The 15,526-nt window shown below is 37.2% G+C and overlaps 1 protein-coding gene across 1 annotated transcript in view; it reads right to left on the minus strand.

Annotated features, from left to right (window-relative positions):
• Positions 1-15,526, minus strand: part of syt6 (synaptotagmin 6) — an 81,129-nt gene continuing 65,603 nt past the window's right edge. The window contains exons 6-10 of the mRNA XM_023330711.1: positions 12,517-13,078; positions 4,638-4,758; positions 3,545-3,716; positions 2,181-2,331; positions 1-1,337 (exon numbers count right to left, since the gene is read on the minus strand). Of these exons, the coding sequence (XP_023186479.1) occupies positions 1,266-1,337; positions 2,181-2,331; positions 3,545-3,716; positions 4,638-4,758; positions 12,517-13,078 (1,078 nt within the window). The 3' untranslated portion in view covers positions 1-1,265. The remainder of the gene's footprint in view (positions 1,338-2,180; positions 2,332-3,544; positions 3,717-4,637; positions 4,759-12,516; positions 13,079-15,526) is intronic.

The following is a 15,526-nucleotide window of genomic DNA, read 5'->3' on the forward strand; positions in this document are numbered from 1 at the left end:
TTCTTTTGTTTTTTTAACCATGATCACAAACCACAAAAAATACCACAAAAATTCAAAATATCCTTTTTTAAAATTCTACTTATGTTCTCATTTTATATTCTTTAATTTAGGAAAGGAAAACAAACAGCAGAGCACCTGTACATAAATATATTTACATCCACCAAAATAAGTAACAAAAATAAACCTAACAAGGAGACAAAAGTGCTTTTTTGTAGCGTATTTTGGAAGAAAATCAAGCATTTCTGTTTTATTTTGGAAGAAACTGAACACCAAGGTGATAAAAAGGTTCCAGTGTTAAAAGTGTGCTTGAAAAGTCCCTGTTGACGGAGATCTTTGCACCTCTCTTCATTAACAGCTTCACTTGTTTTTACACAAAGCGTTTTAATATTTGTTATTTTTAACAGTGTCAGACTCCTGTGCCTTCGTGACATTGTGAAGTTTGTAAGTTCCCTGAACTTTTGAACTGCAGTGGAAACCAGGTTGCTCAACTCTGAATTCCTGTTGCCTTGTTTTGTTTTTCTTTTCAGAATTTGAAAGCTACACCGAAGAGATACTTGAGATTTCAGCCTGACCCTTCCTCTCATAAATAAAACAAACATCTTAAGCTATAATGAAATAGATAGTATTTTAAACTAAATACATTTTAAAGCTAATTATATATATATATAAATAATTTAAAAAAGGAGTACTATATGTTAATTCAGGACTGCAAAAATAAATGTGAGTGAGCCATAGACTTCTAAAACAGCTTGTTTTTAAAAATCATCTCTTTTTTCCCTTGCTTGGCAATGCATGTGCTCAGCTTCCCTTTGTGAAACATCTGCTGCTTACATGGAGTGATATCCAACAGGGCCTTTTCCATCAAAGAGACTCCATGGCTCATAGTTAAAACCTCTGTTTTTCCAGGTCCTTTGTGATGCCAACAAGCTCGATTTACCTAAGCTTGGACAAATCAACAATCAATGTCTGCAGACAGGATTTCCAGCAAGTCTCCTAGAAAACAATGCTAGCTTCAGGCTATCACACCAGCCACGTTGAGAAAAGTCTGAGCTTCTCTTAGCTGACAGACGGAAAGTCCTAGTTCAGTACTTGGGAGTGCTCTGGGACTAGATTTGAGGAAGTGAAGGATTTGGGAGTGAGAGACAGAGAGAGAGGAAGAAGGGAGAGACAGTGGGATTGTGTTTCTCCTCAACCACACAGAGAGGAAGTGGATCAAGAGGAGGGAGGAAACCCCTTCTGGGCTGTTGGGTCACAGGTAGCTCATCTCAGGGACTAGCAGGGGGCCTCGGTGAGGGGCAAGAGCCCTGGCTGTCAAAGCTGGCAGTTCTTGCTTTCCACTGTGGGACACACAAAACACAAGACACTTATTCATTCGGCACACGCACTTCTGTTACAGAGCAAACAGAGAGGTGCTTCAAGGACAAAATGTGCTGTGAAAAAATAAAATAAAACTATATTTGTTATCTAAAAACAAAGAATTTTGTCTTCATTATTTAAAGCAAATAGTTACCTTTTCTCTGTTACATTTGCTTGAGCAACTTTTTGAAAAAAACTACTTTTACCCCTAATTTACATTACATGAGACCCCACTCTGCTAGGGTAAATACGCACCCATTATAGTCAATGAGAGAATTTACACTGAGTCCACATGGCATCGCACTTCTGCAGAACCGATTCTGTTTTGACCCGACACTTCAAAGATCACACTACTCCCAACAGGAAAATGCATGAGCACAGCATTCGTATTTTCAAAATAATTCACCAAGAAGGGAAAATACATTAAAATTGGAAGTTAAGAACTAGAGTATTTTATGACACCACTCATCATTGTTACTACTTGCTTTATTGCGCAAGCTCTCATTTCCCACGCATGCTTCGTGAAGCATGCTTGCAGTTTGAAGCAGAATGGAGAAGAGACGCAAGTAGTATAAATTGGGCTACTCTGGAGTGGCTGCAGTTCACTTGCAAATTGCGGAGCAAAGTTGGGTGCAGCATAAATTTGGTGTTACGGATAGCTTTACTACATAGCAACTTATATTTTTGATTTATTAAGAAGATAACTGATGCAAAAGACATGGCATGTACAAATACTCAACCCAGCTTTTGGCTTGAGATGTACCAGATGGTGGAGATCTGTCCATCAATGGGCGCTTGATCTGACAAGTGAAAATCTTACTCACCTCCTTCTCAGATTTCTTGGACTCCAGGAGGGGATGCCAGTGTGCAATAGGCTTCCGTGGATAAGCCAGCATTTCATTCCAGTGGTCCCTGCCAAGTCCCTCAGCATGGCTTCCAACCCTCATCACACCAATGATCTCATTATGACCCACCCTGTGGAGGCACAAGCACGTAATACTATGAATAAATCTGATTTAACTGCAACATCTCATACATGCCATTTTTCATAATTGCATGAGGACCATTTTGTAATCAAAGGAGACACAATTCTGATTGCCCATCCCCTTTCAACTGATGCAGCTGGTTGTCTCTGTGGCATTTACACTGACTTGATCTGAAGGCATTGCAGCTGATGTTTGTTAACAATTTAGTAAACTGTGGATACATTTAGACTTTCTTTTAATCAAAAACTCCTTATATTATTAAGACAACCGGATTAGGTCCCGTTAGGATTGCAGGCTGTAAATAAAACATGAAGGGCTAGGAATCTAATTCTGCAGGTATCCTCTCCTTTTATCAACAAAAGGAACAGGACAAGAAAAATACCCACAATTTGACCTTTAACATGCATGTTCTCATTCTGTCAGTTGTCTGCACTGCAGCCGTACCTTTCACATTGCTTGGACAGAGTCACATTCTATAAACACAAAGCACCGTATTGCACTGTTTTTGCGTTTATCTTTATCTAAAGAATATCATTTCAGGGTTTGCTACAGCAAATTGTGATTACCTACCCAGCAGATTCTTATAATTACATCTACATAGTGTGTCTAGCCCAATTTGTCTAGTCTGTTATGATATATTTACTCTGTGTGATGTTTCTTTCTGCATGACAAGTAGTGCAGTGAGAAAAAATTGCCTCTTAAAGATTTTTTGTTTTCATTTTTATCTCCAGGCTAAATGTTTCAGATTAGCATGCACATTTTATGTCAATGATAATAATTTTGCAAATGATTTATCACTGCTTGCAGCATTAACTGTCATCAACCATCTGTGGTAACTGGGAATTTGTTTTTTGCATCCATGTGAAGGAGTTTTGGTTTATTCTCCCTCACAGAATTGATTTCACTGAAAGATCGAGGGTCTACGAACATGAGAAGGAGAGCTCACTCGGATTTAAGTCCAGACTTTGACTAGGCTGATTTTAAAGAGCGGAAAGTGCATTTTTACATAGGGCCAGACTGGTCGCAAACTGGATAGCTTTTGTGAAAATGAAATCAGAATTTAGAACCGTGTTTTGTATTTATTCAGGTTATATTTGTCCAATATAAAATTTTTCTGCAAGAGGCAACTATTAAATCTCTTAATTAATTCTAAATCCCCAATTAAAAATAAGACTAATGACTTGAGCTTTACACAAACGTACAAATCATAATCCATCACAGAGATGTGCAGGCTGACGTGGTCCATGCTGTCTGGAGGGATGTCGAAGATGATGGCCTCGTTGTATGTAGGGTTCAGGGTGTTCTTTTTAATGCTCGTCTTCTTCTTTTTCAAACGTCTGCCGTCACAAATGAGCGATACTTTGACATATGGATCTAATAATAAGAAGAAAAGAGAAGAGAATGAAACTCATCATGTTTGTACATCCTCCCACTTATTGAACTCATTTTCCCTCCAGTAGAGCAGTACCAATCTGAGAGCATTGTTTAAGAAGATAAAGCTTCAATGTTTGCTGTCAACAAAGAAGCATCCCTTACGGATTTCATAAACTAGTGCGCGAGTGTTTCTACTCAAACAGGAAGGCAGGGATGGAGGACCTGGCATCAGTAATGGGCCTAAAAGTGACTCATCACCATGCGTAAACAAAATGGATGCGAAAGCCAAAGATAACTTCCAAATAGCATCACTGAGAAAGCTTCCTGAATGCTGATTTCCCTCTTCATTTCAGTGATAAATCACTTCACGCCATCCGTCAAGCCAAGTTTTAGTCATTTGTAAGCTGCTCTGGATCCATAAACAGTTGGATATGCTGGAAGGCACAATACAATAGATTTGGGTTTACAATGCACAGACTGAAATAATGGCAGACAGCAAAAGCTCTTACAAGTCGGGGAATTAAAATTGCGAGTCACATCAAAAGCTGTGAAATGTCATTAAATGTGTGAGAGAAAAAGTACCACATTCATCCTGAATAACACCTGAACTCTGGCATTTAAAGCATAATAAATGTCACATTTTACAAGTGATATCCCAATCAAAGGGGAAGGTTTAATAGAGAAGTAGGATGGCACTCTATTAAAATAACAGATTGTCTGCAACTATTTGCTGACAAATTTTCAATCATGCAGGTGTAGGGTATTAACAACTGCTGAAATAATCAGAATTCACCCATGCAGACCATCTTCCACGGCTTCTTCATTCTCCCTGACATGTCTACAAATGGGTATCCAGAGGAGGACCATTCTTTTTGACTCGCTGTCACTGAAAGTGAATCATACAAAGAGAACACGACTCACCAGAGTACCCGGTGATGTCCATAGCCTTGAGGTTCCTGCACTTGATGACGGTTAGTGTGAGTCTGCCAGCGGTGGGCAGGTAGCAGAGTGAGAACATGATCTCCCCAAGGTCAACGCTTTCCTGTCAGAACACAAATAGAAAGGGGAAAAAAACTGTTTTACTTTCAGCCCTCAAGTTTTCTTCACATTGCGTGGATTTGACATACAACATATTTGAAGAATTCTTTTATATACTGGATTTTACAGCAGCTTTCACCAAAATTTTAACTCTTCATATAATAAATTTTACTTTCAAGATTTACATTACCCTAAAAAACTTTGCATACCCCTATCCTTTATCACCTTTAATCACATTACAAACATGAACTTTGAATATTTAACTGGGACACATAAATGTCTCAGTAAAAGATAAATGTCTTTTTTTTTTTTGCTTTAACTTGCTTTTTGGGTTAAAATACTTAAAAGTGTGGTGTGTAATTGTATATAGCCCCCATTTTCTGATACATCTAAATGAAATCCAGCTCAATTAATTGTCTTCAGAATAACAATTTTAATGCACTTCTGTGCAATTTAAATTTGGTATAAATTCAAGTTTATCTTTTTTTAACAGGACAGTACATAATAAAGAACATTTACATTTAAATACACAAATCTATGGTCAGGTGGGTAATTTCCATTTTTATTCCCATTGGCAAGTTGATTTTAAAAGCATATAATAAATACAAGGATAAAAAGCACATAACACCATGGAGTAAGAAATGCATAAAACAACGTTACATATTTGAATATAATCAATGTCGACAGTTTTGGCTTTCCAAGACCCATGTAGATTTTTCAGATGCTTTTTGAATAAAATGAGAAGTGAAATGTCCCTTATGTCCCTTCTACAGTTGTTCTGTGAGTTTAGTGAATAAACAGCATAATGAAAACCAAGGAGCACAGCAAAGCTTTCGATAAATCTGAAGGAAAAACAGAAAGAAAAGCATTACTTTTGGAGAAACATACACAGAGGTGTAGTTTGCAGATTACCACAATCCATTCACAGCAAACATATGAAACACAGAACTTTGGTCATAGAGGACTAAAAATCTACATATGTAAATAATACAATAAATATATGTATAATTTACATTTTCTTGCAATATATGGTATAATTGCTAGTTTTGTTTTAGATAAAAGTAATTAGATAATTAGCTAAGGGGTGTTTCTAGTCATATTGACTAGTAAACATTGGGCACAACAGATTTGTTATGTTTTAACTGATGAAGGCTAAGGCAGGAGCATGGTGAGTAAATGATTTTCATAACAACTCAGAATTCAGGACCAGACTGGAAATTGCAACAGCAGCCTGTAGACTACAGATGATCTGACAATGAAGTAACTGAACCAAAGAGTATTTATAATGGGCAGTTTGATTACTGACTGCTGCCCAGGTGAGTAAGTGAACAAATGAGGAACAGCTGTGAAAGAATTTAGCTGAAATTCCTAGGGATCGTGAGGTTTCTATGCATTTGAAACTCATGCATTCATTTGGACAATTAGCATGGAGACTGCAACACACACAACTCAGAGAGGTTTTATTGGCTACATGGAAAATGCTTGATGCACATCAATGCTGCTAAGTTATGCACACCCCTTCATTTTGAAGATGCCAGCTGCTTGAAAATAGATAATGAGTTGTGCGGTTTTCCAGGATTGAACTGTGTAATGTACACAACAAAATTCAAAATGAAACTGAAACATGCATGAAAAACATCATCATTATCAGATTTTTCATGGACACATCCTATCAAAAACAGCAACAGGTATCAACAAATCAAAATTGAAGTACCTCAAGGAACTCAAGCAATATTAAGCCTTTTCTCACAATAAGCTGCAATGAAGAAAATAAACTGCAATGAAGTTTGTCATAATAGCTACAATCAGTCAGTTAACTGCCTGTTTTTTTTGTCACATGCTGTTGTTCATGGCAAGATGTCTCCATGAAAAATTAGGTAATTATTAGAGATGACTGCAAATGCAAACTCATTTGTGTAAACTCTCAAAGATGATACTATAAGAAAAAATGAAACATGACAATTGAAAAAGATTATCAATTTTGTATTCAAGAGTCTTTAACATTAATCTGATTTTCCCTAAACTCCAAATTGTTTTACACAGCAAAAATGTGGGAGTTGTCAGGTTTGATGCATTGAGCAATTTCCTGCTCAAAAAAAAGCAGGAAATTTATTTTGATTCATTTACTCAGATGAATATTTTCCATGTTCAGTGTTAACGTTCCTATGTAGAGGCGCGTTTGCGTTTCTGTTTCTTGTGAAACTATAATCTAAAAGGGGCTGACGACTAGTTAGCGGTGTGTTAGATATTAAATCAGAAACAATGTCTTCACCATTTTTAGGTGAATTATGTATTTTTGAAAAGAAGAATCATGTGGACGATAATGATCTGATAATCAATGAATCATCAGTTTAATGAATGACACCTCATTAATGAGGAGTGGTTCAGAATTAACTGTGAACCAGCAAGAGAAAAGCACACCATTAGTACCTACTCCCTTACTAATGATCATTCTTTAGTATCTGGGAGAATCATACTGAGAGGTTAGTGAATCTTTTTACCTGTTTCTCAAGTAAGTTCTAGTTTTGCATGGATGTGAATGATAATCTATGGGCTACATATAATTTGTGGATAACTTTGGAGCCTGAATATGTTATAAAACATGGCAGCAAAGTCAGAAAGATAGGGAAAAAGTATAACCAAGTTTAATTTATATAATTATGGTGATATATTATCATTATGCAGAATAAAATTGTATTAGCTAACCAGCCATGCATCCATCCTATTGCCTACACTTTTATGACGGTTCACCACTGGATTAAGCCTTTAAAGTGTTTACTGGACCAGACACAGACTGGATTACTTTTATATTTGTTTCAGAAGCAGAAATGAACAACTCTTCCTGAAGCTGCATTTCAATTAACCATAAAGTCGCAGAATTTTACATTTTGAAAAAAAAATAACAGAAACGTGCCAATTTCGAATAAACTCTCCTTTTTTGACCAAACGTTCTTGTCCTGGGATGAGGTGGTTTTTTGGCCGTATCAAAATTATTATTTTGCAAAACACCAATGGAAACACTTCCATTGATCACGAGTCACATGATCAACCACCTGATGTTACTATTGGAGCAAACCATGAAGAAATAGTTGGAGGATCATTGCGCAGCATGCTCTTCAATGACTTATTGCGTAAATAAATTTACCCAAATGTGATTTTAATTGCGTTTGTTATTTAATGGAAACACAACAATTGCAAAATTGTGTTGTTTTTTTTTACATTAGTGAAATATCAACAAAAGGTTTTTTGCACACAGCTAATGACTAATGAGAACTGACCATGCCCCAATATCCTTGAATGGACAAGCAGGTCGAGATGGTGGATGGATTTTTAACATTTGGAAAGCAAAATTACACTTAACAAGACTTTGTAAATATGTCCACTTGCAGGAAATTATTTTTTGAGTCAATAAAAGTTGTTGCTCCATTTGTCATGCATATGTGGTAGTCATGAAAGTGATAAGAAGAAGCCTGAGGGTGTCACACCAAACGAGATAGCAGACAGCTTCACTTTAAACCTTCAAGGCTCTTCAGCAGAAAATATGAAAGCTACGGCGTTATACTTCAATGTAAGTAATCGAGGGTGAAATGTGTTTAAGACAATGGATATTTGAAATGTTAGCCTTCTTCTATCTAGCATATTCCTATAAACCTGCCTACATTCCTATTAACTCTAGCTTACTTAAAGAAAGTCCTACGGGAGTCCTTACTGAGCTAATACTATTAAGTGGAATGAGTGTCCTGATATCTGCAATATGTGGGCTCTTAGCCCCATCAACATTATTAAGGTTTCACAGAGCCCTAATCACACTGAATGAGCTTGGAAAGAACTCTGATGATTGGCAAATCCATAAGCCTCCTGTCAGAGAGCAGCAGTCTTAACGCCACACATACAGCTGTGATCCGGATTTCTCTGCTGTGCCAGTGTGGGATTCTGTTTGAAGGGTGGGAAGGTTCTCCTGTAATGTGGGAGTGCAGCAAATATATCAAGAGATGTATCAAGAGCTATAAAAGCATAAAGTGACACTTTGATTGTCCGTGTAGAATCACAGGCTGTATCGGAGGATGTCAGTAACATCTGCACAGCATGAATCTTCCTTAGGAACACTGGGGTTTACATACTAAAAGTAGGGGCCACACTAGACCTATATATACAGTGTGTATATATATATATATATATATATATATATATATATATATATATATATATATATATATATATATATATATATATATATATATGAACTATTGCACTTTTTTTAACTATTGCACTTTTGGACCATTCATATAGTGTCCTTTGCTTAAAAAAACTTGAAAATATACCTGAAGGGGAATTGGTGACCTACTAATATTGATCTGTGTACCTTTGACATTTGGAGCTCCACTAAAGTCCCATGAATAATTAAAAATGAAGCCAGGCCCTGGATCACATCTGTGTGACCTTTATGATCTGTCAGAATCACACGTTAGCACTAGTCCCACCATTGTAAACTGGAAAAAGCTATACAGCCTTTAAGATCCTTTAATATTTTCAAAAATCATTTGAAAAAAAAACAACAACAAAAAAACAAACATCTTTTCAGGTTTAAGCATGTTTTAAATCTAATTGATTTTCTGTTTTACTGCATCCTTATAATGTCTTTATTCATTTAATATACATCACTTTTAGTAGTAATCGCTACCTGATCAATAGTCACCTCTATTCATGCATGCGATTAGCCAGTGAAATCGTTCTGATAATACTTTGTATTGATCAAACGCACAAGACAAATTGCTTGACATCAATATGTTTCTATTATGTGCGGCGCTTGTAGTCTTTATCTTCAAGGTTGAGGTTATCAGTAAATATCTCCCTCTAATCAGATAATCCAAGAGGGCAAAAGATACCTTAATATTGCTATCTTTTGCACTCATTAAGTCTTTCACTGTCGTACATCTGCTTTTTGAACACTCACCATCTGTGCATTCTTTATGTTACCTATCCTGGAGTTGATGGCAGCAAGGCGTTTTGTCATAAAATCAATCGGTGGTTCAATTAAGTTAGTGTGCCAAGAAAGGATGCCTGCTTTTCTGCCCGCAAAGCAATAATGTTGAGATTATTGAACAACCCCTGAAGAAGTTCAACAGCAGGAGCGAGGGGAGCTGTCAGATAATGGCACCCTGTAGAGGTGATAAAGTGACAAGGGCTCTGAGGCGCCTAATGTGCTGCCAACAAGTAAACATGTCATTCTTGAAAAGGGCCTCTGGAAATTGTTACAAAGCCACAAAACTTACTTTAAAAGTTATGAGTGTAACACATGGCCTCCCTTCCCCCTGCAATCTTATTGGCACCTCTGGTAAAAATCTACAAAAAGCTTTTATTTGCAGTCGCATAATGCCAGACTGATTTATTTTTTGTTAAATCCAACCAAATCATTAAAAAGATTAAAATGGCTGTCTGTTTGGGACACATAGAACACAAAGGCTTTTCAGCCCCACCATCACAAAAGCAAAGGTGGCGTTTGCTAGATGCTTCTGATTGTGTGCCTGATGAAAAACAGAGGACGAATATTTGCATTCAATTTCTCCTCCAAAGGCCCCGGAAGCCTGGTTAGAGTGAATGGTTTCTAACAAATTATATACCAGCATATAGTCTGGTGATCTCTGCCAGATAAACTGAAAATAGTTCCTCACTGGGACTTTCAGAAGAATAAAATTACCAGAAAAAAACACCAAATCAACCATTTTCCATGGGCATTGCTGCCTCCTGACCTAAAGCTGCATGCCCCAATATTGTGCAATAAAACACAAGTTACCATATAGTTAGCAAAAGCGGATTGGTCAAGGTTTAAATATCAGGTGTGTAAATACGCTGGCATCCAAGGTTTTATAAAAATAATTACAATGAACCTCTGGTATCAGTTTAAGAATCCCTCTAAAAATGCTTCTAACTGCCTATTTTAATATTTCAAACACCAAATGTACATTAATGTGCTGTCATTTTCCCACTGGAAGCCATCTTAGCACTACTATGGAAGCTCATATCTACACACTTCTTCATCTCCTTGAGGAGATGTGCAGTGCTTGCTGAGCATCAAAATACTACTGTACATCATGAGTGTAAATTTAAAGGTTAGCAGCAAAATTGCAGATGGCAATGGATGGATGAAATACAAACTATAACAGCCTTGAAATTAGAGAAAATACTAACACATTTTATAATCCTTTCAAGAGGCTCAATAACCCAATAACCCTGTGCTTTTCTGCTTAGTTGTATCACAATGACTGGCAGTGAAAATGAGTTGGGGAAATGAAAGGAAGAAATGTTACCCTATTTAAAGAAACTACGGTCCGAAAATAAATTAAATATGCTTTGAGAAATGTAGATGTGCAACTGAAGAGCATTTGTGTGTAGGAATTACTAATCAGATAGCTTCATTATTTAATAAGCTCAGCTCTTAGAGGCAGCTTAAATATTATCTTATCTGGTTGAGAAAACCCACCCATTCATCATTTACACCTCTTTGTCCTTGCAGGGTTGCGTGGGGCTGGTATCTCTAGTGGTCGTTTGGCAATCTACTACAGGTGACACAGAGACACACAGCCATGTACACACAATTAACCTAACATTCAAGATTTTGAACAGTGAGAATAAGCTGGAGTACACAAAAACAACTTCAATGCTCCAAGCAGGAAAGACCCCAAACTGGGTCTACCTTGCACTTGCTACCAGTGCAAGGTAGCGCTGCTGCCTTGCTGCACGGCAACCCACAGAAAAATTAAATAGTTAGAAAAATGAATGATTAACTATATAGCTGTCTGAATACCCAAAAGGCATATCTGCAATGTTAATCTGTGTCTGGTAGTAGTATCAAATATAAGTAATAAAATAATTACAATACATGTTTGCTCAGTTTACGTAGAGCACCTTGAACTGTTCCCCATTTTGCCACATTACAGCAGCAAATCTGATTTTACTTAAGGTTGACCTATTATGTTCAACAAGTCAGGATCAGTCTATGGGCTATACAAAACATTTTCATTACCTTCTTTTGCATAAAGTCATTCCTAGACAATCAGGTTTTCTGCCTATTTTTATCTCCTTCCAGAATTGTTTTAGGTCCTTGTTGGTTTGCGATCAAAAATAAGACAAAGTCCAGCCATTATAGAGCTCTAAATCTTTGATTTTTATGCAGTTCTTTGGACATTGCACTACAATTCTCAAACTGTAAATCCCTCACAGTCCTCCTGTCAATTTAAATCCAAATAAGCTGCTGCTGGCCACACCCTGCAACTCAGAGTTTATACTTGCATGTGAAAATAGCTGCAAACAGATGCACAATTACTTATTGGTGCATCTTTGAAAAAACAAAGTGGAGACTCTTGCACAACCAACAAGAATGCAGCAATTGGTTTCTGGATGGTAAATCAACAACAAAACTCTGTACAGCGCCAAACATTGTGGAACTCTGCCTCGGTTGATAGGTAACAGGCTGGGCTTAGCTGGGGTTACTAGGTGACAGCACAGTGCCCTTCAAATGTGACTTAACAAGACACCAAAAAACATTAACCTACTGTCAAAAAACAGCTGGTGTTTTCTTTAAAGCATTATGGTTGTTTTCAGAAGCAGTTGAGAGCCAAATGGAAGTATAAAAGCATGCAAAATGTGAACTTTTCAATTTCGAGCCATCAAGCAAAAGTCTATTTGTGTATAAGTGGTTATAGACAATGGATCAATATATTGATGGAACTAAAGTAAGAAAAAGAACAAAGCCGATTCTTACACTTGTAGCATACTGGATGTCCCTCCATATGTTCGTCTCCCTCGACAGGTCCGACATCTCAAACAAATTTTCCAGCACCACTTCCCCGATCATATCATGCCGGGAAAATCTGTCAAAGTCAAAGACGCTCATGTGTAGCTTCCTGACAGGCAGCTCGTCGTAAGGCACAGGAAACTGGAAGCTTTCGCTGAACGTGGGATTGAGCGTCTTCCGGTGGACGCGCGTCTGGAACTTCTTGCGGTCAGGCAGCAGGTAGACCTTCACATAAGGGTCAGAGGTGCCACACAAGTCCTTGGCAGGTAGGTCAACAGCCCTGAGAATATTGACAAGCAACGCCTCATTTTCGTAGTCATACTTGAGCGAGAAGTTAATCCTGCCACAGTTTTTTTCGCCGCCATTCTTGGACGATTCCTCTGACTCAGAGGCCTTCTGCTGGTAGAGCTCTGGCTGGATGCGACCCAGGCTGGTTGGCTTTTCTTCCCTGTCCACCATGTAGTCGTTTCCCAGATCTAAGCTGCCCACCTGCATCTGCCTGGGGAGGTGTCTTTTGAACGAGTTGTGCCTGAAGAGATAGAAATGATTAGATGGCGTTTGTGTTAAACAGCTGCAGTGATAATGCAGGGAATAATTGTGGGATTTGTTTAATTAACAGGCACAGACCCACTCTTGTTGACAAAGAGCAGAGGATTGTTTTTCACTCTTAGCAACAGACTAACAATCCTGCTGGTACATGTATCTCTGATATAAAGAAAATCTAAATATACTTATATACTGTATATTACATATATACAGTATATATATATATACACACAACAGAACCATGTTTCTTGACTTTAATCACATACAGAAAACATTTTAATGTACTTTTTCTGCCAACATGTTATGGTTGTTAGGTAAGACACTCTATTCCAGTACTTCTCAAATAGTGGGGTTTGCCCTGCCAGGGGGGCGTGGTGAAGTGTCAGCCTTTATTTAAGGCTTAAAGGTTTGAAACACAGTGCTGGTCAGAAGTACAATCACCCACCACTGACATGACGTAGCATTTACGTTTGGCTTTTTATATTCATTTGAATTCTTCTTTTTTTGGTGTAGTATACAACAAATAAGTTTAATGAATAATAAAATTCAAAACCAATCAGGCTCAAAATTATCAATGCAGGTTCGAATATATACATACACACCCACTGATATTATGTTGCATGTCTTTATTAAAATTTTTTTATGGGTATTAAGTTAATAGAAATAACTCTGGTTTGATATTTGACTATGCTCATCAAAAATAAAAGAGCTTATTTAAAGTGGTTGGTTTCTTGGGAGGTTGAAGTTGTGGGCATTTCACAAGCTTAATGTTAGCCTGGTTCTAAAAGTCTGTTTGACATCATTGATGTACTGGAATGTCTAACTGTGTTGAAAGGTTTGACTCATCTCACTCAAAGTATCAGCCTCAGCTAAAAGGAAATTGGTTGGGTTGTTGAAGAGCAACCTGGGAACCACCAAAGCTCAACCCTATCGTAAACTGGAAGATGCTGGAACTGTCCGCAGTGAGATGAGCTTAACTTCCACGTGAAAATGGTGTCAACCAAATAAAAAATCCTTGATCTAAAATCAAGCTTAACTAAAATTTGATGCTGCCCAGATTAGCAAGCTTTGAAAAATGCTTGTATGGTCAGACAAGACAAATACTGAGTAATCAAGCTACAGAGCCAAGAAAAATGTCTGGTGAAGTCACAAGCACGCTTTTGACTTCTAAATAATGTCAAGCATGATGGCAGTACTCTCATGGTAATGGTGTGTTTTTCTCCAAAGAAAGTAGTTTATAGAGCACAATCAATAAAGCAAAAGAGACAAAAGACTTCATCCAAACTTATAATTTTTCTACTGTTTCGGCTGGTGCAGATCGTTTTCACACTGCACTGCGTCAACCAAGCCAAACCCTTTGAAAAACCTTTTTCACCCCCTTGCTTGTGATGGGGCTGCACCAAGAACCAATGAAGGAAATAAAACAAAAACCTCTGAAGAAGACACTTAACCCAACTTCTTTCTTTGGAGGAAGCATGAGAGTTCAGTAGTTGTAGGATTTCTCTTTTATCTTTTGCTAAGGTCCACCAGGCATTTCTCCCTCTAGTCATAGACATTTGCATTTGTTTTGGTTGTATTTACCCAGAATCCCATGAGCTATAGTGCATTTCCTGCTTTTGGAGTGGTCTCTGGGCTGCTTGCATCAACATATGTATTCAAATCGCACCAGAGTTCACTTAAACCAAACCAAAATCTAGATTTGTCAGTGGACCGAAGTTGGACTTTCTATGCAAGTGAACTAGAGCTTGATTAAAGCAGATTACACAGAGCAGATGTGAATGTGCCCTGATAGTCTTTTATGTATTTTAAAACATTTTTGAGAGATGGTTATCCCTTTTCAAATCAGAAACAAACTTCTTCAATGAATGAAAATAATTGTAGCACAGCTTGTTGCTACAGGAGCTTAGACAGTGTTTGTGTTAAACAGATCATAAACAGTTCAGACAGTTCATAATATATTGATATTTGTTATGTGAAACCATTTGGAAGAATAGTGTAACTGTGTCTGGTGGAATTCTGTGTATTTTGTTGTAAGAATATAGCTTTAATTTTGATTATTCACCACAATATTAAAATTCCTGAAGCAACGAGTCAGGCTGTGACCATGCTCAGTAATTAAATGAAATGGGTCTGTGTGTCATGACCTATCTGTGCTCCGGGTAAATTGAAAGTCATGGATTACTAATTGAATTAACTGATGCTGATGAAACAAAAAAAGTAAAGTGTGAATTAAGCGAAAATGTGTTACCAACATATAGTAGAATTTGTTCAATTTGTCCAATCATTGCAGCAACAAAGATTTTATTAGAATCTTTAATACAAATCATGAAAATGCTCAAATTAAGGGTGAGATTTCTTTTTCTTTTCTTTTTTTAATACATTTTTCAGTATGAAGTTATGCGGCTTTAATAAAGGTAAAATTTATTTCAAG

Source organism: Xiphophorus maculatus, chromosome 1 (assembly GCF_002775205.1).
Source record: "Xiphophorus maculatus strain JP 163 A chromosome 1, X_maculatus-5.0-male, whole genome shotgun sequence".
Lineage (NCBI taxonomy): Eukaryota > Metazoa > Chordata > Actinopteri > Cyprinodontiformes > Poeciliidae > Xiphophorus > Xiphophorus maculatus.